General features: G+C 42.7%; 1 protein-coding gene across 1 annotated transcript in view; it reads left to right on the top strand.

The window, feature by feature from the left end:
• The window catches only part of GAN (gigaxonin), a 54,438-nt gene extending 29,030 nt beyond the window's left edge, over positions 1–25,408 (top strand). Inside the window, exons 2-11 of the mRNA XM_007452538.1 lie at positions 2,991–3,105; positions 5,202–5,552; positions 7,745–7,962; positions 8,182–8,303; positions 11,902–12,014; positions 12,984–13,133; positions 14,044–14,180; positions 14,439–14,567; positions 24,153–24,262; positions 24,350–25,408. Of these exons, the coding sequence (XP_007452600.1) occupies positions 2,991–3,105; positions 5,202–5,552; positions 7,745–7,962; positions 8,182–8,303; positions 11,902–12,014; positions 12,984–13,133; positions 14,044–14,180; positions 14,439–14,567; positions 24,153–24,262; positions 24,350–24,531 (1,627 nt within the window). The 3' untranslated portion in view covers positions 24,532–25,408. The remainder of the gene's footprint in view (positions 1–2,990; positions 3,106–5,201; positions 5,553–7,744; positions 7,963–8,181; positions 8,304–11,901; positions 12,015–12,983; positions 13,134–14,043; positions 14,181–14,438; positions 14,568–24,152; positions 24,263–24,349) is intronic.
• The last annotated feature ends 996 nt before the right edge of the window (positions 25,409–26,404 follow it).

The following is a 26,404-nucleotide window of genomic DNA, read 5'->3' as shown; positions in this document are numbered from 1 at the left end:
GCATTCCTGTTTTTCAGATGTTCAACCTTCCGGACTGATCTTCCAGTTTTCTTCCCTTGTGTCTCCTATTTTCTACCTTTGTCTTTTTTGCTTTCCTGGGAGACTTGAGGTCTACAACTTCTACGACTTGAAGTCTACAAGTCTATGACTTCTACAACTTTTAATTTTGACATTACATTAAAAAATTTTTTTTTTTGTAGTCTTTAAAATGTTGTTGTTGTCGTTCTCTGAATGTTCCCTTTTAGAGCATCCTATTCTTGTTTCACGAGCACAACATCCTCTCTTTTCTCTCTGGGAATGTTAATGAGAGGTTTTCTTTTTTCCTTGACTTTTCATCTTGCGTGATCTGTACTTCCTCCAAGTTGACTTTTTTTCTGCTGGTTTTGGTTTCTGTCTTTCTTCTTTGTTAGGCACCTATTGAGTTGCTCAGTTTTAAGAGTGGGGCTCTAAAGCAGAGTTTCTTAACACATGTGCCCCCCCCAAAAAAAAAAGATGTCATAATGTGTGAAGATAATGATGGTGTCAGCCCTCCAAGTGGCAGGGCAGCATCTGGGGAGGCTGAATCCCCCTGGCTCTGCACACAGCCTCATCTGTTTACCCCAGGGTCATATTTTACATTTTCTGTGTGTGGTGTGAAGTGAGGAAGTTTCAGAAGTGCTCCCCACAGTGTGTGGAAGCTCGGAGCCCATAGGTTGGCTTAGTGACAGTGGGTTTCATTGTTGCATGTTCCACCTGGGTCATTTTCTTGAGGCAGATCTGTGCCCATGTCTTTAGATCTTTCCTTTGGAGCTGATCAAATCCTCCAGAAGAGTCATCAGGTTCCCACCTGGAGGATGTAGGTCTGGCTTTCAGTAATTTTAGGAGCAAAATTGAGAAGAAAGTCTGCTGATCTCAGCATTCAATATGTTGACACTCTCTTGACTCTCTCAGTTTTTGGTGCAGTGCACCTACCCTCAGATGTGCCTGCTACCCACCTGTCCAGAGATGCCCCCTCCATCTCACACTCTCCAGAGCATGTCGCTTATCTTCTACTGGAGCTGGGGAGCCTTACTAAACAGGGCAGAGGAGTCATGTATCTATGTGGAGCAAGGATCTGGGAACTCACCTATTTCCTAAGACTTTATCAGTCTCTTCTTCTGTAATTAGCTCATCCTTCACCCCTCCTTCCACAGCTTCCTCATCCTACCAATTCCGAGCCTTGCAGCGGGGGGGGGGGGGGGGTACTGAAATGCAACTTACGTTGTGTCTGAGCGTCCTTCGCTGCTAAATTAGGAATATCTTTTAGATCTTGGGTAAAGTACATGTTCTTAAACAAGCCACAAAAAGTGTTGACTGTGAAAAATTATTCCTCACATTGTTCATCACCTTAAAAAAAAAGTGTCAAGTCTGCCAAAGGTTTGATATCAAGAAGATAACAAAAAACGCCTACACCTCAATATGAGGAGGGTGATTGGCTCAATTAGAAATGAGACTTGAGGGACTTCCCTGGTGGCGCAGTGGTTAAGAATCTGCCTGCCAATGCAGAGGACACGGGTTCGAGCTCTGTTCCGGGAAGATCCCACATGCGGCAGAGCTACTAAGCCTGTGCGCCACAACTGCTGAGCCTGCACTCTAGAGCCCACGAGCCACAACTACTGAGCCCTTGTGCCACAACTACTGAAGCCCACGCACCTAGAGCCCATGCTCTGCAACAAGAGAAGCCACCACGATGAGAAGCCTGCACACTGCAACGAAGAATAGCCCCTGCTCGCTGCAACTAGAGAAATCCCGCGTGCAGCAAGACCCAACGCAGCCATAAATAAATAAATGAATGAATGAATGAATAAAAAAGAGAGACTTGAACTGAACATGTGTTTCATAGAAGAGGAAACACAGGGGGCTACAGACCTTTGAAGAGCTGTTTAGCACCTGGGTAATGAGGGGAAGGCGGGTCACAACCACCACCAGAGACCATACTTTGCTCACTGGATTGTGCATTAGGATTAGGAAGTGGGACAGAGATAAATGTCGTAGACTTTGTGGGTCCACACATCCCCTTACATATACCAGATGAAGCTAAAAACTGCTCCAGCTACTTTGGAGAATAATTGAGTATTAGCTCATACTTTGGAGAAGAAAGTAGCTTAATTCTGCTCCCAGGGATACACCCAAGAGAAATTCTTTTGCATATCACAAAAGGAGACATATACAAGGACAGTCATAGCAGTACTGTTCACAATACCAAAAACCTGGAGCCCCAGCCCAGGGGCTCATCAACAGGAACGTGGCACACTATACAGCAGAAAGAGCAAAAGAACGCGTGTGATATGCAGCAAGATGAATGACTCAGCAATATAATATTAAATGAAAAAAGTTAGCCCCAGAAGATCACAGACAGCATGAAACACTTTTGTAAAATTAAAAACTTAAAATTATATATATACATTGATTATCAATCTATATATGTTATAGGTTATATATATTTCATGGATACAAAAATAAAAAAGAAAGCAAGAGAAAATTGAATATAGGTGAGATTTAGGATAATAGTTACTTCAGATGGGGAAGCAGAGGAATGCATTGGTGGCGAGGACCATTTGGTTAGAAGCAGGTTATCGTCAAGGTCCTAGCTTTTGTTTTGGGTGGTAGGTTTGTGGGGTCCTTGTTACATTACTGAAAATAATTGGATAATTAAATACAGGGGAAAAAATAAGCCTAAAGGGCCTGGGGTTCCCAAGGTTAAGTAGAGATCGTTGCTCACATGGACCTTAGTGCTTTGGTTGTCTGTTCCGTTTGTTTTTTTTAAGAGGTAGCACTCTGAATCCTGGAACAAATGCTTTGTACTTAAAAGTCATAAAAAATATGTTGCTCTAAAGTTAACAAACGAAATGTTTTAGGTGTGATTCATATATGGATACGTATCAGATACTTTATAGAGTATTTAGTGCATAAATATTTCTAGCTATTTCTGTTCTTTCATAGAAATTTTACATGTTTTTTCCCTTTCTTAGGACAAAGTTAAACTATAATCCTCCAAAAGATGATGGATCAACCTATAAGATTGAACTTGAAGGGATATCGGTAATGGTTATGAGAGAGATCCTGGATTACATCTTCAGTGGGCAGGTATGATGAGACACAGAGGAAGGAGGACTGAGTAGAGGCTCCTCAAGCTCAGGATGAGGGTCTCCTTCATCCACTCTGTGACCAAGCAACACCGCCATCTCCATCTTCTGTCACTGTGTGCTTGACTTGGGTCTCCTCCTGGACATGGCACCCAAGGGTGTTCTTCCGGGGCTCTGCCCTTGAAAGAGAAGCAGACTAAGTAAGATCTTACCCATTTCCCAGGTTTTGTTTCTACCGTCCTGAGCTCCGCCTTCCAGTCTGAGACATGAGGAACATGGGATGCTCCCTTCACTGCTGTCTTTTTGTTTTTTAAGTCTTAATTCCAGTCTTGCTTTGCACCCACACTCTCGGGGAGCTCGTTCTGTCTCCACAGCATGGACTTGGGAGCCTCCTTGGGTGGTGGGGATTATTTTGTAGAAATAAAGACTTCGAGATTCACACCAGTGTCAGGCACGTGCATCGTACTCAGGATGCCTCCGTCCTGTTGCCTCAGGAGGACCAACATCCCTGTTCCCCCGCATTCTTTCTTTCTGATTTCCCTTTAGTCTCTGTACCCATTTATATTTCTGGGGATTTCATGAAGGCCAAGGAAGGAAGTGATCAGTGGCTAGTGGTCCTTTCCCTTTCTTTGCCCTCCTGCACCCCACTACTCCCCTGTTTATGTGATTTAAAGTGTATAGCATGAGGACTCTTAAGGGTAATCTTGGGTGTGAATCATTAAGAAGTTCGTGTGCCTCACATCTCATTAGGCAAGAGTACATTCTATCTTTACTCCTTTTGAGGGCTCATGTCCCGCTCTCTCCTTTATTCCTTCTTCCTCATTCTTCTTTTAATTTTCCTTTTGTAAAGGCTCTGTCTCCTATGTAAGTATTCTGAGTGTACTGCTTACTTTCTCTAAATATGTTCATTCTGTCCAGAGTCAAACTCGGTGATCGTCATCCTCTTTGAAGTTTTTTTATTTCATTTCATGATGTTATCACTTTCTCTTTTCTCTGAACACTAGGTGGTGGGTGTGTGGAAATAAGGTTATGTGTATGATTATTAAAATAAATGAATTTAAACCAATTTGGGGACAGCCCTTAAAATACTGGCAATGCTCTTTAGCATCACAAAACCAGGCTTAGGTCCAAACTCTTATCTAACTTGTAAAATCAGTTCCGTGGCAGTTATAACAAGTTAGAGGAGTGTATTCATGTTCAGGCTTGCATTGGAAACTTGAAACCTTATTTATCTATGGTACAGAATGTGCAAATTGTGGTAAAATGTTTCTTGCTGCACTTCACTGTGAAATCTCTCCTTAACGCTTCCTAATGGAGGATAAGTACCCATTCTTTTGGAGAGTCTGGACCGTTCGTGATGGTGACAGTATTTTAGGGGCCTGCTTCTTGATGTTGCCTTACTGTTGCATAGAAAAACTGTGAAGTGGGTGGAGGAAGAAGCATCAGTCAAGAAATTGAAGGAAATTAAGGAGAAGTAAATGTTCACAATGATTAAAAAAAAAAATCTTCTTAGGGATTTATTCCAGAAAGTAGCTTCGAGACCAGATTGTATCTTTTGCACCAAGTGCAATGTTTGGTGTTCAGAATGAGGCCCCTCGGGCAGTGTGGCTCTCCCTCTCTTCAAGGGCCCGTGTGGTATCTTCCACGTACCATTTGGCAAAGAAGTGAACTTAATGTATTTGGAGGCAGGATTTTCATTAGTTCAGGTGCTAGCATTTAAAGAAATCGCCTTCAGTTTACCATAGAATGCGGAACTTGCCATTTCCTAAGCATTTCAGTCATTTAAGGTTTTTCTCTAAGTATAGAAGCGAGCCCCATGGACAGTTTGCCTTGGCAGGGATATTGGTGGTTCATCTCGGTGAAGGAAGGGAAGAGCTGGGAAAAGTTAATCGGCCACGCGCTGCCTATGTTGTCCGCAGGTGCCTTGGTGCCCTCCGACTATTCTTGAAAACAAAGCTGAACCCGTATGAAATTGCCAGTTTTCAATCATCTTTGACCTCTATAAATGGAGCTTTCATATGGTCCAGCCTGATAGATTAGTGGTTGGGTTCTAAATATATACATTCAAATATAGACTATCTATGATCATTCTTACAGATCCGGCTGAACGAAGATACCATCCAAGATGTTGTGCAGGCAGCAGACCTGCTCCTGCTGACAGACCTTAAAACTCTCTGCTGTGAGTTCTTAGAAGGCTGCATTGCCGCCGAGAACTGCATCGGAATCCGAGACTTTGCACTCCACTACTGCCTACACCACGTCCATTACCTGGCCACAGAATACCTGGAGACTCACTTCCGAGATGTCAGCAGCACAGAGGAATTCCTAGAACTGAGTCCTCAAAAGCTTAAAGAAGTGATTTCTCTTGAGAAGTTAAACGTTGGCAATGAACGATATGTATTTGAAGCAGTCATCCGATGGATAGCACATGATACAGAAATAAGAAAGGTACCCGTACTTTATAGTGTGCTCTGACTTTGCCTTTTCATTTACTTATTCATTTGTTTGTTTATTTTTAATCCAAATTCTAGATGTTTTATTTTTTTCCTCCAACTTGAAAAACTGACAAGGTTGTGATCTAAACCATAACCTGGAAAACATCTTCCTATAGCCTCACTAAAGCAGTTTGTTGTTCAGACCAGTCTACCAAAGTCCATGTAACTCATCATATAGCAATGAAAATAGTAATACTTACAAGTCACATGCTATCCTTTGAATGTTGTTATTAAGGGGAAGGGGATTTCAAGCTAAGCTGGAGAGTATAGAAATGCACCCTATACTCCTCATCCTAGCTTTCAGCATCCTTCCCTCTGCGATGGTGGGCTAACCCCTACAGGGACTCTGATGCAGGAAGTGGGGTGAGAAAAGGGCACATGGAATTCTGGCAGAGGGCTGAATTCTGGCACTGGGCTCTCCCTGGAGTGACTGACACCACTGGAGGAGGAAGTGGGAGAGCATTCCAGAGCTTTCATGGCAATGAGGTTCCAAATAGGAAGGTTCTGGGAGTGACAGCCTAGGAAGGAAGGGTCTTAGAGAATATCATGCTTGAGATCCACATTGTTAATACATTGGGGGAGGAAGCTTTAACCTTTAAATCACAAGGCTTTAAGTCTAATATTTATATACTAGAGGCTAGCTCCAATTACTATATCAAAATAAAGAAATATATTAGGTTTCAGAGTGGCTCTCAGAATGCATAATTGCATTGTTAATTGTTCTTAGTAACTCTTGGCTTACATTTTAATGATTATCTTGTAATTTTTAAATTCTGCAGACCCGTGAGCGTGTCCACTTAGAAACCACATTCGTAGCTTCAGCTCCTTCGTACAATTAGTGTTCTGTTTTCCCCATTGGTGGGGTAGATTGGGAAAGGGGATAGAAGAGTTTCCACCTTGCTGCCACCACTGAAGTATCTTCTCTCTGACCCTCTTCTTGCCTTAAAGTGATGAGGGCATATAAGATGGAACGGCTGCTGGGAAACAAGAGGCAGTTCCTCATCCTGTGGTTAATCTGAACTTGATGCTGAAAGTGGTTAATCTGAACTTGGTGCTGACTGTCGGCTTTTATTACTCAGGGTATAAAAGAGTGTACCTTAAAATGACAATTTCAAAGCCCAGAAAAACTAGTCACCTTATGTACGTAGTAGAGTGCTATAGTCAGTTGGTTCAAATCTGATGATTGAGCATGAAAAGTATATCATTCAGGGACTTCCCTGGTGGTCCAGTGGTAAAGAATCTGCCTTCCAGTGCAGGGGACGCGGGTTCGATCCCTGGTCGGAGAACTAAGATCCCACGTGCCGCGGGGCAACTAAGCCCGCACACCACAGCTACTGAGCTTGCGTGCCTCAATGAGAGAGCCCGCGTGCCACAAACTACAGAGAGAAAACCCTCACGCCACAACTGGAGAGAAGCCCGCATGCCGCGACTAGAGAGAAACCCTAGCAGACCGTACACCGTAATGAAAAGATCCCTCATGCCTCAACAAAGAGCCCATGTACCGCAAATAAGACCCGACGCAGCCAAAAAATAAATAAATAAATAAGGAAAATAAATAAGTAAAATGCATGAATATTTTTTTAAAAAGTATATCATTCACATTATACATGTTAGATAATTTTTAACAGTAATTACTGAAGAAATGATTATATAGTACTCAGGATTTTTTTTTTTTTTGAAATTTGGCTTTTTCAGATTTTTCTTGTAATGTTAATGTTGATACATGTTCATTATCTAGTTGACCATATTGTATCAAGCTATTCCTGTATATAACGTTTCTATAAATGTGATGTAACTCACAGCACATCCAAGCATGTGAAATAAGGCAAATCATAGCAGTGTTCTTCTAAGTTTTCCTGTTGCTGTGGGAACCCTGTAGGGCATTAAAAAAGCTGCTTAAAACTTTGCAGTGATACATGAAATATAAATCTGAAGTGATGTTTTTTTTTAAGTTAAACTTTTATTTATCAAGGCCAAGGGACGTAGAAAGGAAGGGGGCCGTAAACACATTCAAGCAGTCCTGACCCTTACCACTTGCCTGTTGATAATCTGTCAATAAGTTTAGTCTTCCAGGAGTGGGAAAACGTATATTCTAAATGTACAACGTATTCTCCATTTTTCCTCCCCGTGCTTTCTGCCCTCCAGGTCCACATGAAGGATGTCATGTCAGCGCTGTGGGTTTCAGGGTTGGACTCGAGCTATTTACGGGAGCAGATGCTGAACGAGCCGTTAGTCCGAGAGATTGTCAAAGAGTGCAGCAACATCCCTCTCAGCCAGCCGCAGCAGGGGGAGGCCATGCTCGCCAGCTTCAAGCCCCGGGGCTACTCGGAGTGCATCGTGACCGTTGGCGGAGAGGAACGAGTGTAAGCGTGGCTGTGAGCGGTTTGATGGGCGGTGGTGTAAGGGAAGAGAGATTTCCACGTAAACAGAAATTTATAACACTTTTCAGTATCTAAAGCCTAATAGCAATAGATTTTTTTAAATGTTTGAAACATTCTTTAGCGTAGTAAAACTAGTCACAGTTATTATAAGCAGAAGTACATAAAACATATTAACTACTAATCAGTTATCTCTCTCCTTAGTTCACGGAAGCCAACAGCAGCGATGCGATGTATGTGCCCCCTTTATGACCCTAATCGGCAGCTGTGGATTGAACTGGCCCCTTTAAGCATGCCGAGAATCAACCATGGAGTCCTCTCAGCAGGTACCGTGCTGTCATCAAGTTTACCTAAACACAAGATCAAGTAATGTCATTTCAGAGTTGTGCAGAATGACTCAAAACCTTTTAAAGAAATAATTTTATTATCCCTCTGTGGTGACATTTTCAGGGTGGCTCTAGCTTAAGAGCGTCTTCTGTCAGCCCTTATCGTTCCCAAATCTTAAATACGTTGCTGTTTTTAAGATGTCACTTGAGGAGCATTTTATTGGATGACTTAACTGATGGAAGAGCAGAACTCAGTGACTCTTACCACCCGTTAGCTGGATGATCATGCCTGAGGCGCAGGACTTCTTTGAGCTGTGATAGCCTCCCATCTTGGAAAGTTGTGCAGTGTAGAATCGCAACATGTAACTATATTCAAAATAAGAGTGTCATATAAAAGCAGGCATTTCGTATGAAACTTGAGAAAATACTGCTTAAATTAGTTCTGGCTTAAAGTTGTTTTATGACAGGAAGTATGTTTTAGTTGACGTTTACAAGTTTGGAACGTTATTCAAAGCTTTCTCTCCAGGAGGTGATGGGGAAGGCTGTCCTTGCTGCCTTTCTCTTCACCTTGGATTTGCCTTGCTGGCTTCATCCTGCAAGTGCCATTTCACTTCATTCTAATTATTGTCAGCAGTTCTTCTTTTATAGTCTCTGCTTGCCCACAAACATTAGCTTAAAATTTTTAAGCTATGCCACACTGTACCATATTTTAGATATGCCTAAAGCTATGGAATAGAAATGGAATCGTAGGTTCCACAATTATTGAAGTTTCTGTCATTGATAATCAGCTGGATGGAGTGGTGTAGGCAACAGGATTTGGGTCTGATTTCTCTGTTCCTTCTTAAAATTAGCTTCCTTAAGTTGTCCTCCCATAATGTGTATACATGTGCATAATTTTCACACATGCACACCTACCACAAAGGTTCCTATATCACTGATTTTCAGATTTCCTAGAGAGGTGGTTGTTTCAGAAACTTGAAACAATGAGGAGAAGAATGGTGCCCAGTTGTATTCACTGAAGTTGTGAAATGACTGAGTAGTTCCTATTTGTCCAGCTTGTTCTGTGTTTCTTCTTTTCTTGCCTTTTTTCAAAAAATTGATTGATGACTTTTTTGTCTTTTGGTTTTTTCCCTCTCTACCAGGTTAGAAGTTATATTCTATGTCTATATTCCTTTGAAGGTCACTTTATGTTTGTTTTGTTTTCTTAATATTTACTTATTTATTTATTTGGTTGTGTTGGGTCTTAGTTGTGGCAGGTAGGTTTCCTGGTTGCTGCTCACAGGCTCCTTAGTTGCGGCTCGCCAGCTCCTTAGTTGTGGCACACATGTGAGATCTAGTTCCCTGACCAGGGGTCAAACCCGGGCCCCCTGCATTGGGAGTGTGGAGTTTTAACCACTGCTCCACCAGGGAAGTCCCCTGAAGGTCACTTTTGAATCCACAGCCTGTACTGTTAACAAAGTCTAGTAGTATAAATAGTACATTTATACTCTTATTTTTCACATTCCATAGTCTTACAGTATTAAAACACATGGTTATTTATAAGTAAATATTTACATATATATGTTTATCTGTTTTATACACGTATCTGTAGATAGTGTTCATTTAGATTTATCCACATATTTACCACTTTCTTTGTTTTTCCCTCTTACTCCTCAAACTTTCCGTCTAGGATCATTTTCCTTCTCTCTGAAGTTCATCCTTTTGAATTTCCTTTAATGTGGGTCTAGTGGTAGCAAACTCTTAGATTTGTTTGTCCAAAGATGTCATTATTTTGCCTTCATCCTTAAAGGATATTTTTGCTGGGTATAGAATTTTAGGTTGGCATCTATGATTGAAGATGTTTTTCCACTGACTTCTGTCATTCCTGTTGTTAAGTCAGTTGTCAGATCTAAAGCTCTGCCTTTTCTCTGGGCTATATTTAAGATTTTCTTTTTGTCTTGATTTTTCTGCCATTCCACTGTAGTGTGCTTAGGCAACATTTTATTTGAAATTTTACCATATTTGGAGACTGTTAGGCATCTTGACTCTGTAGCTTGGCCTTTCATCAAATCTGGAAACTTCTTGTTTGTTATGTCTTCATATGTCATCCTTGCTCCTTCTCCTCTGTCTCTCTGCTTTTGGAAGTCAGATCAAACATGGCTAGACCTTTCTACTCCAGCCCCTGCCTTCTATCTTCTTTTTGTTTTCTTTTTCATCTTTTTGCTTCTCCATGTTGCCTTCTCTGTGATTTCTTTTGATTTATCTTGCACTTAATGAATTCTCTCTTTTAACTGTGATGAATCTGCCATTAAACCCATCCATTGAATTCTTTATTTAATCTGTTTTTATCTTTTTTTCCTTAGAAATTCTCTGTAATTTGTTTTCAAATCTACTATGTCACTTCTCTTGTCCCTTCTTCTAGAGTTACCTTCACATTTGTCTTTTTAAAAACATAGTGAGCATTGTTGTTTTACTGTCTTTCTGATTACTCCAATATTTGAAATTTGGAATCTTTGCAAGACTACTCCCTATTGTCTGCTTCTGCTGGTTCTTCTTAATAGAGTCTGGTTTCTTTGTATACCTGAGTATCTTTGCCTGAGTGCCAAAGATTGTTTTATTAAAAATTATTTGTAGGGGGCTTCCCTGGTGGCGCAGTGGTTGAGAGTCCGTCTGCCAATGCAGGGGACATGGGTTTGTGCCCTGGTCCGGGAGGAACCCACGTGGCACGGAGCGGCTGGGCCCGTGAGCCATGGCCGCTGAGCCTGCGCGTCCGGAGCCAGTGCTCCGCAGCGGGAGAGGCCACGACAGTGAGAGGCCCACGTACCACAAAAAAAAAAAATTATTTGTAGGGATAATGTGATGTTTTAAAATCTTAGAATGTTAGAATCTAAAACTTAGATAAACATACTTTCTTCCATAGAACTTTTGTGTTTTTTTCTGCCAGTTGCCTGAAAACACTACTAATTTGTAATTACTGTAAATCGAATTCAAATTTTGAGACTTCCTAGATAAGCAAGGAGATTTAAATCTGGCTTCTAATTCTGATTGGCCTTCATCCTGATGGTTAGAACTTCAGCGAGGCTTTCCTGCCAGAAGCCACACTGTCTGTGGGCCTGGGATTTAGATTTCTATCTTCTTCATCCCCTCAAAGCCATTAAGAGAGAGGCTGCATTTTTCCCAGATTGCTAAACGCCCTCAGAGCAAAATGGTTTCCATGCGTGGTAACCTCTCTAGGGCCCACATTTCCCTTCAGTTTTACCATAGTGTCTTGTTGGCTTCTTCTCCTTGAAGAAGACTATTTTAAATAGAATCTGGGGAACAGAACAGATGAACTGAGATAACTCAGAGTCACTTGCTGACCGGGTGGGTGGTGTCAGTCTTCCTTTTAAGGTGCAGGGTAGTGGGAATCCACTCAGAGATCCCGAGGCAAGTGAAATGGTCAGAGTGACTCACAGATTTGGCTCTATCACCCAGGTTTGGTAAGATCTCAAACCCGTTGTTGTCAGAGAAGGTATCTCCACATCCTATCTCTGCCCTTACGGCATTTGTATTTGACTAGAGATAGGTGTTGAAAACTTACATTTCAACTTTCTTGTGTGTCTTCTTTGATTTTTTGCAGAAGGATTTTTGTTTGTATTTGGGGGCCAAGATGAAAATAAGCAGACCCTGAGCTCTGGTGAAAAGTATGACCCAGATGCAAACACATGGACCGCACTGCCACCAATGAACGAGGTAAAATACTGCTTTTGTAATTTGTCTGATGTTTCTTTTTTCCCTTTAGCACTTTTGTTTGCCTTGCGTTTGAGTATAAGGAAAGAGGTAGCAGCCTCGCCAGGCCCCCCTGCTTGGTACGCTTGTGCCCCCCGCCCGGCTCTGCTCCCTGTGCCTTCCCTTGCTCCCCCTTCTGAAGCCTCCTAGGAGTGCACTTGCTTTGGGACCTTTGCCAGGTACCCACGTGGCTCGCTGCTTGCTTCCTTCAATGTTTGTCCATATGGCTCCTTCTCAGCAAGGCCTCCCCCAGCCTCTCAGCTCTCCTGCCCCCTCCCCTGCTTTCTTTCTCTTCATACCACATAGAACCTCCTCACATACTAGATCTTTCTCAATAGTTCACACAAACTTTTTGATGATGGCAGCGCAACTTTGTTTGTGTGGTCAGCGCTCTCCCTTCAGTGCTGGAGTGGGGCTGGGCACCCAGGAAGTGCTGTGAGTGGATGAGTGTGAAACACATCAGGTTCTGTTGCTCCAGGCAGCCTTAGCCTGGGCCTCTCGCCCTCCCACCCCCACCTCTCCAGCCACAGGCAGTGCTGTTGATATGGATCTTACTTGACTTCACACATCAGCTGGGAACCACTTGCTGCCCACTGCTGTACAAAGATCATTTTACAGAGCCACACAGTAATAGTTCTCTTTCTTGTCGTGAGCTGTTGTGAGTAAAAAGTAAGGATTCTGCCAGTGAATTCACCACGTGTGTGGTTCCCTTGTTCCGGGAAATTCCTGGACTTGGGTTCTCTGTCTATTGTGATAGAAGAGTGAGCTGCTAGGGAAATCAGAAATATTTGAGACGGATGGTTTTGAGCCTGGTATTTCTTTGCTGGAATGCTGGAATATAATGATATCTGTAATTTCTATTAAATGTATGAATATCAGCTTTCAATCTGATAGTTGGCCTTTTGTCTTCAAAGATCTTTGATGTGTTTTCAGGCACGACATAACTTTGGAATTGTGGAGATAGATGGGATGCTGTACGTTTTAGGAGGAGAAGACGGTGAGAAAGAGCTAATTTCCATGGAATGTTATGATATTTATTCTAAAACCTGGACAGAGCAACCCGGTTTAACCATGGTTAGAAAGGTGAGAACTATATCTTGTGATAACTAATTCACAAATTGGATTTTGAAGTTACGTTTCTTCATTTCCTACGTATGCCTTTGAACACAATTGATAGTGTTAAAAGAATTAACATTATAGAATTATGTCTTTGTTGGTAGCTTGCCTTCACTATTACCAGCCACACACCAAGCTAGGAAACGGTGTGTGAGAGAGTTTACCTTGGCAGTGGGCTCTGGACAGCGCTGCTGTGTCCAAGGCCCACGCCTGATAAATGCTTTGTGATTGCACTAACCTAGGAAGGAACCAGGTCTCCCAAACCTGTTTTCTTAATCATTGTGCAGGACTGGGGAGAAACATTAATCCATAGGTAGAGAACTGCGATTGCTTACTGAGTAGCATGAAAACAGATGACTCATGTTAGCTGTTTACAGCTTAGTCTGTATTTCCTTTCCCTGGTAGAGGCTGGAATTTCATCATCAGGCCAAAGCCTTGTCCAGCGCCCTAGGTATTTTACACCTTGGGTACTGGGACTTACTCAAAATATGATCTCTCGCTGTCTGTGCCCTTTCGACTGACTTACTGGGGGCAGGAATTGAATGATGTCTTGCTCTAAGGAGTCTTGGACTCTTCAAATAGTGGTGGGAACAGAGAGCCTGGAAAGCCTCTTTAAAAGTTAGGATTATTTACTCACTTAGTGGAATAGTATTAGATGGAGTTAATCCTTTTCTGAGGATTAACAGTATGTGTAGTACCTTGCTCTTCTCATTTTTAAAAGCCTCTGTTGTAATATTGGAGGCACCATACATAGTCTTACTATTAGAAGTCAGATCCTTTTCCAAATATTTGCCAGTGCTCTCTAGCCAAGCTGGTATTTACTCGCCTAACTTTAAAAATAAATGTTGCCTCCCCCACTGTTGCTTTCTCCTTTCAGATTGGCTGCTATGCAGCTATGAAAAAGAAAATCTATGCCATGGGTGGAGGATCATATGGAAAACTCTTCGAGTCTGTGGAATGTTATGACACACGGACCCAGCAGTGGACCGCTATCTGTCCACTGAAAGAGAGAAGGTGAGAGAACTTGGATAAGGACTGTGCAGAGCCCCCTTCACCTGGCTTTTGTTTTTCCCTTCTTTCCAGCTAATCTTTTATTTGACTTGGCATTTGGTTGATATAACATTAAATTAATAAGCCGTTTCCTGAAAAAGGAAGACCCATGTATTCGTGAAACGTTGAATGGCGCAGAGCTAAAACAAGCGTAAGAGGAATTATGGAATCGGGTCATGAGTTGTAAATCTAATACCTAGTATGCCCTATGTGGCCTTTCAGGTTTGGAGCTGTAGCCTGTGGAGTCGCCATGGAACTGTATGTATTTGGGGGAGTCAGAAGTCGTGAGGACATCCAGGGGGGCGAGATGGTAACCTGCAAGTCGGAATTCTACCACGATGAGTTTAAAAGGTATTTATGAATGGTTTCATGAGGCTTCTGCAACTTTTTCTTTATGCTTTCAAAGGCATGTTTTAGCTTTGTTTAGTTTTGTTTTCAAATTATTTCATTGAATTTATCTATTGATGTCTAATGCATAGTAGATATTTATTCAGTGACTTCAGAAATCTTGGTAACTCATAGGAAAGCCATAGAAAAGTGTTTCTAAAAAGTAGATCAGGGCTTCCCTGGTGGCGCAGTGCTTGAGAGTCCGCCTGCCGATGCAGGAGACGCGGGGTCGTGCCCCGTTTCGGGAAGATCCCACATGCCGCGGAGCGGCTGGGCCCGTGAGCCATGGCCACTGAGCCTGCGCGTCCGGAGCCTGTGCTCCGCAAATGGGAGAGGCCACAACAGTGAGAGGCCCGCATAACGCAAGGAAAAAAAAAATATATATATATATATATAAAAAGTAGATCAGACCCTGACACTTTTGATAGCTTTTAGGAGAAAGTTTAAACTCCTTAACTTAGCAGATTTGGCCTATGTCTACTGTTTCTGCTACTGTTCAACCCAGATGCGTCACTTGAGTCCCACTGAGTGACTTTTTTCTTCCAAAACATGGTATGATTGTCTCAGCTCTGTGCTTTTTTTTTTTTTAACATCTTTATTGGATTATAATTGCTTTACAATGCTGTGTTCGTTTCTGCTTTATAACAAAGTGAATCAGTTATACATATACATATGTTCCCATATCTCTTCCCTCTTGCGTCTCCCTCCCTCCCACCCTCCCTATCCCACCCCTCCAGGCGGTCACAAAGCACCGAGCTGATCTCCCTGTGCTATGCGGCTGCTTCCCACTAGCTATCTGTTTTACGTTTGGTAGTGTATATATGTCCATGCCACTCTCTCACTTTGCCTAGAGTCTGTCATACAGAGTGAAGTAAGTCAGAAAGAGAAAAACAAATACCGTATGCTAATGCATATATATGGAATCTAATACAAAAAAAAGGTCATGAAGAACCTAGGGACAAGACAGGAATAAAGACACAGACCTACTAGAGAATGGACTTGAGGATATGGGGAGGGGCAAGGGTAAGCTGTGAGAAAGCTCTGTGCTTTTGTATTCTTTTTGCCTAATATTTCCCTTCCCATGTTTATCCAGTTAATTTGGCCTCTTCCAAAACACTGCTTAATCATCACTGTCCAGAGAAAGCCTTCTCACACCTCACAGTCTGAGTCAGGCTCCTCAGTCTGGGATCCTATACATCTCTCTCTTGGATGTGACAGAGGTAACGGAAGCTCCTTCAGGACAATTTCTAGCTCAGCTTTGGGTCCTAGCTTCTGGCATCATACCTGGCCAGTATCAGACACTCAGTAAACGTGGTATCAGAGATTCTTAAAACATCTGACAGGCTGCCACATGTCTTGTAAAGTAGGCAGCATCCTTCCAACCCCCTCACTTCCCTCCTCTGACACGTTATATTGTTGTAGCCACCAAACAGTATTGTTACTGCAGTAATATGTTCAAATCCTACAGGGAAACTGCCGTGCTGAAGTTAATCTTGTGATAGCATTTCAACTGTGTTACCAGAAGGGGGTGCCAGAATATAATGTTCAAGTTCATATTATTTTAGATAAGGGCAAACAATGAGCAGGTGCCAAGATTTTAGAAATATGTATAAATGTTACCTAACTATTAGTGTATTTTAAATTTAGGATATTTGCATAGCCTTTTCCCCCCCTTTTTCCTTCAATTACAGGGGGCAAACAGTCTTAGGAAAATTTACTAGACAACGTGTGGGAGCAGTTTGAGAATGCTTGCTCTGGGAGCGGTGGGGGGCAGAATTTCAAGGACTTTTCTACACTTCTCTTCCGTAATATGTTACTGCGAGGGCTGACTGTTCAAGGTATGAAGTGGTGTATTAATTTCTTGCCCAAATGAATCCCAAAACAGTGTGCGCCCAACCTCATTAACAAGCAGTGGTCAGTACGTTTGGTTTCTGATAAAATATTGTTATAAGCCTTTGTCATAATGACTGAATTACTGTTTGGACAGTGTGAGCTAGAGAGCTATAAACTCGCTTGCTGAAGTAATCAGGGTTGCTTATGGTTTTACCATTTTCTGTCCCTATTTTGATTGTATAGGACTTAAATCTGGCTGTAAAGTTTTTTATCTGCTCTTGATATGCTATCAATTATTAGAACCTTTAGATTTCTATCAGGTTGTCTCACTAATATAGTTGATAAGCTTCAGATATAAGTATATTACTTGCTTTCAGTTCATAATTGTTAAACATGAGTATTGCTTCTTCCTTGCTATTTAAAAGCACTTGCAAATAAAATTTGTATTGTCTTGAGTTTGCTTATATTCAAGCTTTCCAGTGTTGATTCACAAACAGAATGAGGAAAGCTTAACTTCTGTTGATATATAGGATTCTTGTTTAGATAGCACTAAACATGCATATAACACTAAGTGCCATGTATTAACTCATTTAATCTTCAAAACAACCCTCTGAGATATAGTTACTCTTTTTATTCCTATCTTGCATACGAGGAAACCAAAACACAGAGAGGTTAAGTAATGTGCCCCAAAACACGCAGGTAGCAGGTGGCAGAGCTGGAATTTGAACCTGGGCGCTCTGGCCCCAGAGTCCACATTTTCAGCCACCACACAATATTGCCTTAAAAATACAGGCTTTCCCATAAGTATCTATAGAAGGGAAAAAAAATCTATAAGTAGTTTATTTCTTTAAAGATCAGATGTTTCCAAGTGTGTGATATTTGCATACTCTGGAAACTGTTGCCAGATGAACAACCTGCATTAGATTGGACCATTTACTGTTTTTAAGTAAATCTCTTGTCTTTCCTGTCTTTGTTCCCTATTTTTAGGTTAAAACTTTCCTGGAAAAATGCCATATCTTACTATTTTCTGTGTTTCTGACTAAAAGCAAAACTATGTGAAGGAAAGCAAAAAAAAATTGCCATTATTTATACCAAGTCATGGCAACAACTTCATATATCCAGAAAGACAGTATATCTATTTCTGTTCCTTGTATCCCTGTTCTTTTACTCGTACTACCATCCTCCCAGTGGTCCATATTCAAAATAAGGTCATCTTTGATTCTCTTTTACGCTTCACATCTCATGAGTTGCCAAGTTTTTTCTTTTTTTTCTTTTTTTTAAACTCTGTAGTATTTTTCACACGTCCCCCCCTTCATTTTTCTGCCCCGACTCCAGTGAGCTCACTCTTTTATATGTGCAAAGTCTTCTAACCAGTCTCTCTAATACATTTCACCTACTTGTGCTTTTGAAAGATTAATCTGACTTTGGTCATTTCATTGTGATGGAAATTCTTCCTGTTTCCCCATTGCTTACCAAGTAAAGATAATAATATTTAGCCTCCTACTCGGGGCCCTCCATGATCTGAGGTTGAGAAAAATGTTCAGCCTTTTTCACTTTCTCCTTTTCACATGTTCTGTACTCCAGCTCACTTCTTATAGCCATCCTGTGTTTTATTGTCTCTGTGCATTTGCTCAGCCGAGATGCCCTCCCCCTTTCATTTTTATATTATAGGTAAGTCATGTTAACTATTCTTTGAAGCCTACATCTGTCAGTTTCATCTTTTGGTGCCTGAAGGTATACTTGGATAGACATCTTTGACCACTGGCTGAATCCCCTGTGGTTCTCTGACTTGTGGGTAAGGGACCATTATGGTAGCATGGGTTAAGTGGAAGTCACTGGAACTTTCCTTCCCTGCCAAGATAGAAAACCAGAAGCAGTACTGCATTCTGAGGAACGTGCAGACGTTAGTGCCACCGTCAAAGACTTGAAAATGCAAGAGTCGTGCTACGTATCATATCCCCACTTAATTCACTTAGAAAAAGTAGAAAGGTCAAGTGGATTCTGGAAAATAACCGTGAACTTTCATAAACTTAAGCAGGTGATTAACCTGATCACAGACTCAGTCCCACGGGTGGGATCTTTATGCAGCACAGTCCCTGGCCTTGTTTGCTGCTGTTGCCTTAGCTGATGCCTTCTCCTCACACCAGTCTGCAGTGACCACCAGAAGCTGTTTCTTGTACCTGGCAGGACCAGCGGTACCCCTGTACAGTGTTGCCTCAGGACTGTGTCAGTTTTGCCGTGTGCAGTATATTGTTAGCCCCCAGAGGTTTTGGTCACCTTGGTGTGCCGTGCTGTTATTGGTCTGCCCCGTGGACCATGTTATGCTGTTTGGATCTGAGGCTTAGGCAGTAGCACATACTACAGATGCCTTTGTAAGACACGTGAGCAAGAGGGTGGGAGATGAACTCTGCTCCTAACCAAATCTGCTTCAGCCACGGTCCAGCCGGGAGACAGAAACCACCTCGTAATCTGCAGGGGAGACTTAATGTATGTAATTATTAACTAGGAAGAGTAGTTAGCTGCTAACAGGTGAGAGAATGCAGAAACAGCCAATGAAGGAAGCGCGACTACAGCCTTTAGGGAAGGTGCCCCAGGAAGGAGCAAACTGGGAAGAGCCCTCCCTGCCCCGCAAGGCTGGATTTACCTCCGTGGAGGAGGGTGTGCAGTGGCCCCAGACTTGGCAGAGCCCTGGGGTGCCAGGGCCAGAGCTGGTGCGTGGAAGCTGCCTGCTGGCTGGCAAAGGACCTCCCTGAGGGAGAGCCACTCTGGTCCCCCGGCACACAGGAGGCGGCAGAACAGATGGAAGAACGACAAGGCCACCGACACCAGGGAAGAAGCCCTTTCCTCTCCCCAGCCTTGCAGCCCCGCCAGCGCTCTCTGTGCTGCGCTTACCTTCTCAGAGAACCAGCTACGCATCCATGTTCATTTTCTCCACTGTGTGTTTTCTGTTTCATTGCTTTCTCCCCTTGTCTATATTATTTCCTTCCTTTTACTTACTTTGTGTTTATTTTGTTCTTCCTTTTCTAGCTTCTTCAGGTAGCATATTCGATTTTTTAAATTTCTCTGTTGCGGTCTCCTGTCTTTTTATCATAAGCGTGTTTTCCTTTCCCTCACTGAGCATCGTTATGGTAGCTGCGCTCAGGTCCCTGTCTGGCAGATAATCCCAGCATCTGAGTCATCTCAGAGTTGGCGTCTGTTGATTGTTTATTTCCTTGCAAAGGGGTTTTCATTCTTCTGGCTCTTTTGTTGAGTAATTCTGGATTGTGTCCGGGGAGCGTTGCGAACGTGACATTGTTGAGGCCCCGAGGTCTCTTGCTGTTGCTTCAGAGACTTGCTCCAGGCATTTAGCAGACAGTGGACTTGGTTAGACTCGTGGAGCCTCAGGTGCAAGCATTCATGGATCCAGTGTCAGTCAGACGTGACTCAGGTGGATGCCCGTCAGTTTAGGGGCTCTTCTGAGACCTCCGCACACTTCAGTGATCCTTGTTGCCTCAAGATGCTCTCCCCTGATTCCGGTGGCCAGAAAGACAGCAGGGTTTTCTCTAGGGCTTTTGTCCCCCAGAGCTGCCAGCCCCAGGCTGCCTTCAGACGGAGCTACCAAGGAACTGGAAACTCATTCCATGTGGGTGCTTGTTCAGCCTTCAACTTCTTTCCCAAATCTGCCTGCTTCTGCTCAGTCTCCAGAGCCCTCAGGCAGTCTGTCTTTTGTATTTTGTCTAGAGTTTGTAGCTGCTTCTCGTGGGAGGCTCAGCCGAGCCCTCGCTGAAGCTCCCTCTCCCCTCCCTCTCTCCTTCCCACCTTCTCTCCTTGCCTGTCTTACCCCTCCTACTCTGCTCTCTCTGAAGCTTGCCCCATTTTAAGCTTTCTTTGAGGGAGGGGGGATTCTTAATTCTGAGTTACCAGAGGACACACCATTGTAGCCTCCAAGTCCCGAGGAGCCCACGTTTGAGAACAGTGTAATAAAGGCATAATATTGCCTCTTGTCCATCACAAAAATCACTGCTACGTCACAATGGCTGCTAAGTACTAGACACTGTGCAAAGTGCCTTACATTGGCTGTTCCTTTTCATCCTCACAGCCGACACCTGAGCCTGGGGATGGCGTCCCCACCCTACAAATGACGAAAGAGAGACTGGGTTAGCTCAGTCGTCCAAGGTCAACGAGGTGATAAATGGTAGAGAAAGAAATGCAGAACCACATGCCATTTATACCATTTTTAAAAGCAGCGGCTAAATATTTGATCCAATTAAATTCTCATATTGTATGTACTTTGAAGCCTCAGCATTATATAAAATAGATCACATAGGATTATTTTTCTGAAACCCAGGAACTCTGAATCACTGATCTGCTCTGGACCAAATTTGGTAGACAGTCTACGTAGACCAATTTCTGCAGCTTTGTTGTATTATTACAGGGAGGAATTATGTTGAATTCTCAACTCTGCAAAATTACTGAGAAATGCCCTTGTATTCTGACGTGTTCTTTCGGTAGATAATCTAGTCGCGTATGTCTTAATTCAGAAGAAGTGCCGGCTACCTTGCGGGCGTGCCTGTGGCCCTATTGATGGACTTGCTGGAAGGGTTGTGTGCCTCTCCAACAGGGTCATCCTGGGAGTGGCTCAGCTGCAGACAGGGCAGGGGGATACTCATCAGCTTTGTCTGATTCAGGACCTGGGAAGAATTTAAATGTCGAGGTTTAGTAATTTATGTTTATTTAGCCTTGAAGACATAAAATATGGACAAACCAGTTATTGTATTTGACATTTTTCAAACTTTTTCTTTCAAAGGCCTTCGGGTCCCCGTTTTCACTTTGCATTGAGAGCTCTTAGATGTTTCCCTTTTCCTATTTATTAGAGGCATCTCGGAGGCAGGGGCCGAACTGAACTCCCAGTCCCAGCAAACTGCTTGATTCCAATCAACTTTTAGATGTTCGAGGAATCGGATGTTAGGTAAAGGTACTCAGCGATATGAGAGCTTTACAGCAGCTTTGCTTCTGAGTTGTTCCATGATCTTGGACAAATCATTCTGCTTCTGGGTTTCTTGGGATTAAAAATATGGAAGCTACTACTTTATGTAACAGTCTGGGAAGAGTGCTCATTGAAATAAAAGTGCTGTTCTTAGTGAAATAATTTTACATTTGTATTCAACATCAAGATGCTGTAAACCTTAGCCAGTGGCTTCTTGGACACTTGATGGCGTAGAGTTAGACACACGGGAACAGTGCCAGGGCGTCTTCGTGCTCTCATGCTGAGCGGAGGCCCAGACACTGGTAGTTCTGAAGGGTTTAGATACATTTCCAAGATCTGGCTGAGGTCTGCTCTGACCTGGCTATGCCTTTAGCTGTTAAAGGGAAATTGTTTGGTCAGATTACCTGAAGTAAACATTATTACATAGCAGAGTCACTTGTTTTTGTTTTAAAGCAAAAAAAAACCTTTTATTTTGGAATAATTTTAGACTTGTAGAAAAGTGGCGAAAATAGTACGAGTTCCCAAAAGCTTCTCCCAGCTTCACTCAGCTTCTCCTAATGTGAACATCTTACATACCATAGTACAGATATCAAAACCAGGATACTCACATAGGTACAGTATTATTAAGGAAACTACAGACTTTATTCAAATTTCACCAGCTTGCCCACCAATATCTTTTTCTCGCTGCTCCGGGATCGGATCCAGGACCTGACATGGCTTTCAGTTGTTGAGTTTCTTCGGTCTCCTTTAATCTGTGACGTTTCCTCTGTCTTTCCTTGTCCTTCATGACCTTGACACCCTTGAAGGTTATTTTTTACTAGGCTGTCTCTTCATGTGGGTTTGTCTCATGACGTCTCGCGATGAGGCTGAGGTTCCGCGTTTGGGCCAGGAATCCCGCAGAAGTGCTGCTGGGCCCTTCTCTGCCCGGCGTCAGGGGGAGCATGATGTCGATAATGTCTCGTTACTGGTGATGCTAATCTTGACGACTTGGTTAAGGTGGCATCTTTTGGGTTTCCGCCTTGTAAAGTCACTATTTCTCCCTTTATAATTAATGAGTATCTTGGAAGAGAGAATTTGAGAATATGGGAATATACTGTTTCTCCTTAAACTTTCACCACTAATTTAGCATCATTGATGGACTGGCCTTGCAGTAGTTATCACTGTGCTGTTTGCCTAATGGTGATTTTTCTGCTTCCCTCATTCCTTCTACCTTTGTCAGCTGGAATTCTGTAAAGAAGACCTGTCCCTTCTCCCTAATTTTTTTTTTTAATGTATTAAGTCATTTGTTTTTATCAGTATGGATTTATGGATACTTATTCTATGAGTTATTATCTCTCCAGGACTATCATTATTCATTGTGTTGCTCCACTTGTTCCCACCGTGGCCGTTGGGAGCTACTGCATATCAGCTCCGGTGTCCTTCTGAGACAACTCATCCTGTTTTAAGCTCTTCCTATGTGGCAGCACAAGATGATCCAGGCTCATCGTGTATTTTCGGCCTCTTCTGTGGAGTCAGCCACTTCTTCATGGAGCCCTGGCTCCTTTTAGTGGCTATTAAATTGATTTTCAACAGAAGTACCAAGCAATTTAGTGGGGAAAGAAATGTCTTTTCAGCAAGTGATGCTGGAACAACTAGGTATCCGTATGGGGGAGAAAAAGGACTTGACTCTTATACCTCATACCATACACAAAAGTTAACTTGAAATGTATCCATAAGACCTAAGTGTAAAAACTGAAACAATAAAATTTCCAGAAATTTTAATTTAAAAGACCTTTGCAACCTTGGAGTAGGCAAAGATTTCCTAGGAGGACATAGAAAACGTGAACTCTAAAAAGAAAAAAAAATGATAAACTGGAATTCATCAAAATTAAAAACCTCTGTTCTCAAAAGTCCCCATTAAGATAATGAAACGACAGTCTACATTCTGGGAAAAAGATCTGTGATACACATATCTAACAAAGGACTTGTATCCATGAAATAAAAAGAATCTTAAAATTTAATAAGAAGACAGAAAAGCCAATTTGAAAAATGAGCAGATCTTTGAGCAGAAATTTCACAAAAGTAGATACATAAAGTGTCCAGTAAGCACATGCAGAGATGCTTAGCACCATTGGTCTTCAGGGAAAAGCACACCACTCATATGGCTAAAATGAAAAAGACCGATGGTACCCGAGCTGGCAGTAATGCCGAGCAGTTAGAGTTTTCACATGTTGCTCATTGGAATGCAAAATGGCACAACACCTTGGAAAACAGTGTGGTGTTTTCTTATCAAAGGAAATATACCTTTAACCGTATACCAAGCAATTCCATAACGTAAGCACACAAAAGAGCTTTGCCCTCTCAAGTCCAAAATAGCTTCACTCACAATAGCCAGACACTGGAGGCTGCCCAAATGAACCTGAACAGGTGAATGGGTAACAAATTCTGCTGTACCATGTAATGGAATCCTGCTTAAGATTACAAGAAATGAGATAACGATGAAACCACAGCATGGATGAATCTCCTTCACACTGTGCTGAGTGAAGGAAGCGGACTGAATAGTGCGCTCTATGATTCATTATATGCAACATTCTGGAACAGACACAACTAAGTCTTCAGTGACAGGAAGGAAATGAGTGTTTCCCCAGAAGAGGGGTGTCGGTGTCGTGCCTTGTACTGTAGGTGGCTCACTGAGTTTTGTCATCTCAGTCTGCTGAGATGTCGTGGACACCCTTTGACCTCCTTCATTCTGTCCCTCTGTTTGTTCTCAGGTGGATCTATCTTAATGACCAGAATTTATGCATCCCCGCCAGTTCCTCTTTTGTGTACGGAGCTGTCCCCATAGGAGCCAGTATCTATGTCATCGGAGATCTTGATACAGGTCAGAATGTTACAGTAATCTTGTCGGAACCGTTTCCCAGTGATTCCGAGGCACGGTGTGTCACCTCTGCTTATTCTCACGGCGCAGGTACCAATTACGACTACGTGCGCGAGTTCAAAAGGAGCACGGGAACCTGGCACCACACCAAGCCCCTCCTCCCCTCCGACCTCCGCCGCACGGGGTGTGCAGCCTTACGTATTGCGAATTGCAAGCTTTTCCGCCTGCAGCTTCAGCAGGGCTTGTTCCGCATCCGCGTTCACTCACCTTGACGGGGCCGCGGCGCGGAAGCGGAGCTCCTGACCAAGCGCGCCGGGACGCGGCGCTCTGCGAGGGGACAGAGATGGCAGGCGACCCTTGCTCTGCGCCGGCCTCTGTGCGGTAACACGAGTGGTTTTCTAACGCTTAGAAGCCTGGGCTTCCAGCTCTTGTTCGGGAGAACACGTAACTGCTGAAAAAAAACGAGGAGGAGTCAGTTCCTCCAGGAGATGTGTCCCTAGACCAACCGGGCTAGTCAGCGTCAGAGGAAAAGGGAGGTGGGAATCCGTGTCATGTAAAATCAGGAAGTTACAGCACCAAGGTGCATGTTCCCCGCGGGGAACTCACGTCTGGCTGACCGCTGTGTTCGAGTACCTGGCTTTGGTTAACAAACGAGCAAACGTGCATATATCAACATATCCAGACATACCGGGGTTGCTTTTCCACTGCACTTGGAAGGAGATATTATGCCTAACTCTGCCCAACAATTTAAGGTTTGTGCCTAAAATGTTAGATTGGACTCAATGCCAGTTAGTCTCCACTTAATACTAGTTCTCTGTCCTAAGAATCTTTTTTAAACTAAATTATGATGAATTGAAACTAAGATAAAATTTCTCTTTTATGACATTCTATCTTAGTAATCCAAAGGAGTCAGTAAATTAAGGAGTCAGGTGGCAGCCCTCCCGTGAATTTAAAGGAAGTTGCTGACTTCTGTGTTAATTCAGATGAAGATGTGTCATGCCGTCGTTTCTGGGGTTGTGAAGGATCTCATGCAGTGCCAGTCTTCCTTTCCAACTAACCAGAACTGTTTTATAAATATGAGGATGTTAGTGAGTAGGAGATTTTGTAAAAGAAGGACCTGAGCCGGACAAATAATAAAGGTCTGCTATGACACACACACACACACACAAATGTCCAGAGGAAATATATAGGGATCAAAAACTTTTAAAAGTAATCTGTCTGAAAGCACACAAAGTCTTGTTTACTACTGTCTAGGATTTGAAAACGTGTCTTGGAATGCGAATCCACGTTAAGAATCTAGTCTTTGTAGCAGAATTTTCTCAACGCCGTTCACTAGTACGAGTTTCAGACAAATTACAAGTAAAGGTTGGCTGGTAGAATAAACTACCTCAGCTTAATTTCATTCTGTTCGTGTGGAGCAAATTAATCCTTCCCTCCTCCCCTCCCCCTCACTCCCATGTCGACCCACTCAACCCCACTCCCCAAGGGGGAAAAAGTCTGTCATTAGTGGCACTTACCTTGTAAGATATTTTGTTTTCCATTCGAATTATACCACCTTAGTGTGAAACCAAGGAGTTCAAAGTGCTTGATGACTTCATCATCTGAATTTTATGCAATATCAGATTTCTAATCAATTTAATATAGAGCTCTTCATTTCTAATTGTTTTCTACAGCTCCCCCCCCTTAGTATATGGCTATAAGAAGCAGCATTTAGTCTTAATGATTAATAAATGTATAAGTGTATCCTTTGGTTATAAATTTGAGAATAGGAATTTCTCCTAGAAACTTCCTACCTGGAATGTCTGTATGCTTTACCCATGCATATGAAACATCACTTGTCTTTTCCCACCCAGGAACAGTAGAAGTCAATCCAGTGCTAGAAAAGTCACTGAGCAGCCTTGTCTGTGGGAATTCTAAAGGATGTTGTGTGTGTGCATGAACTCTCCATCCTGGCAGAGACATGGGTAAAAGGAGGTACAGGGTTTTCCTCTTCTCTATCAGAGGCACTGGGCCAGATTTGCCAGCCATTCACATAACAGTCAGATTGGACGTGTTAAGTCAAAGCCAGCCTCTTTGCTTCGTACCGTGTGCCAGTCAGCTGTTGTCTGCATGCTTTCCCCAGGATACCTTGGATGTCTTTTAATC

The sequence above is a fragment of the Lipotes vexillifer genome, unplaced genomic scaffold (assembly GCF_000442215.2).
Source record: "Lipotes vexillifer unplaced genomic scaffold, Lipotes_vexillifer_v1.1 scaffold443, whole genome shotgun sequence".
Taxonomy (NCBI): Eukaryota; Metazoa; Chordata; class Mammalia; order Artiodactyla; family Lipotidae; genus Lipotes; species Lipotes vexillifer.
This window is presented reverse-complemented; position numbering and strand designations above follow the sequence as displayed.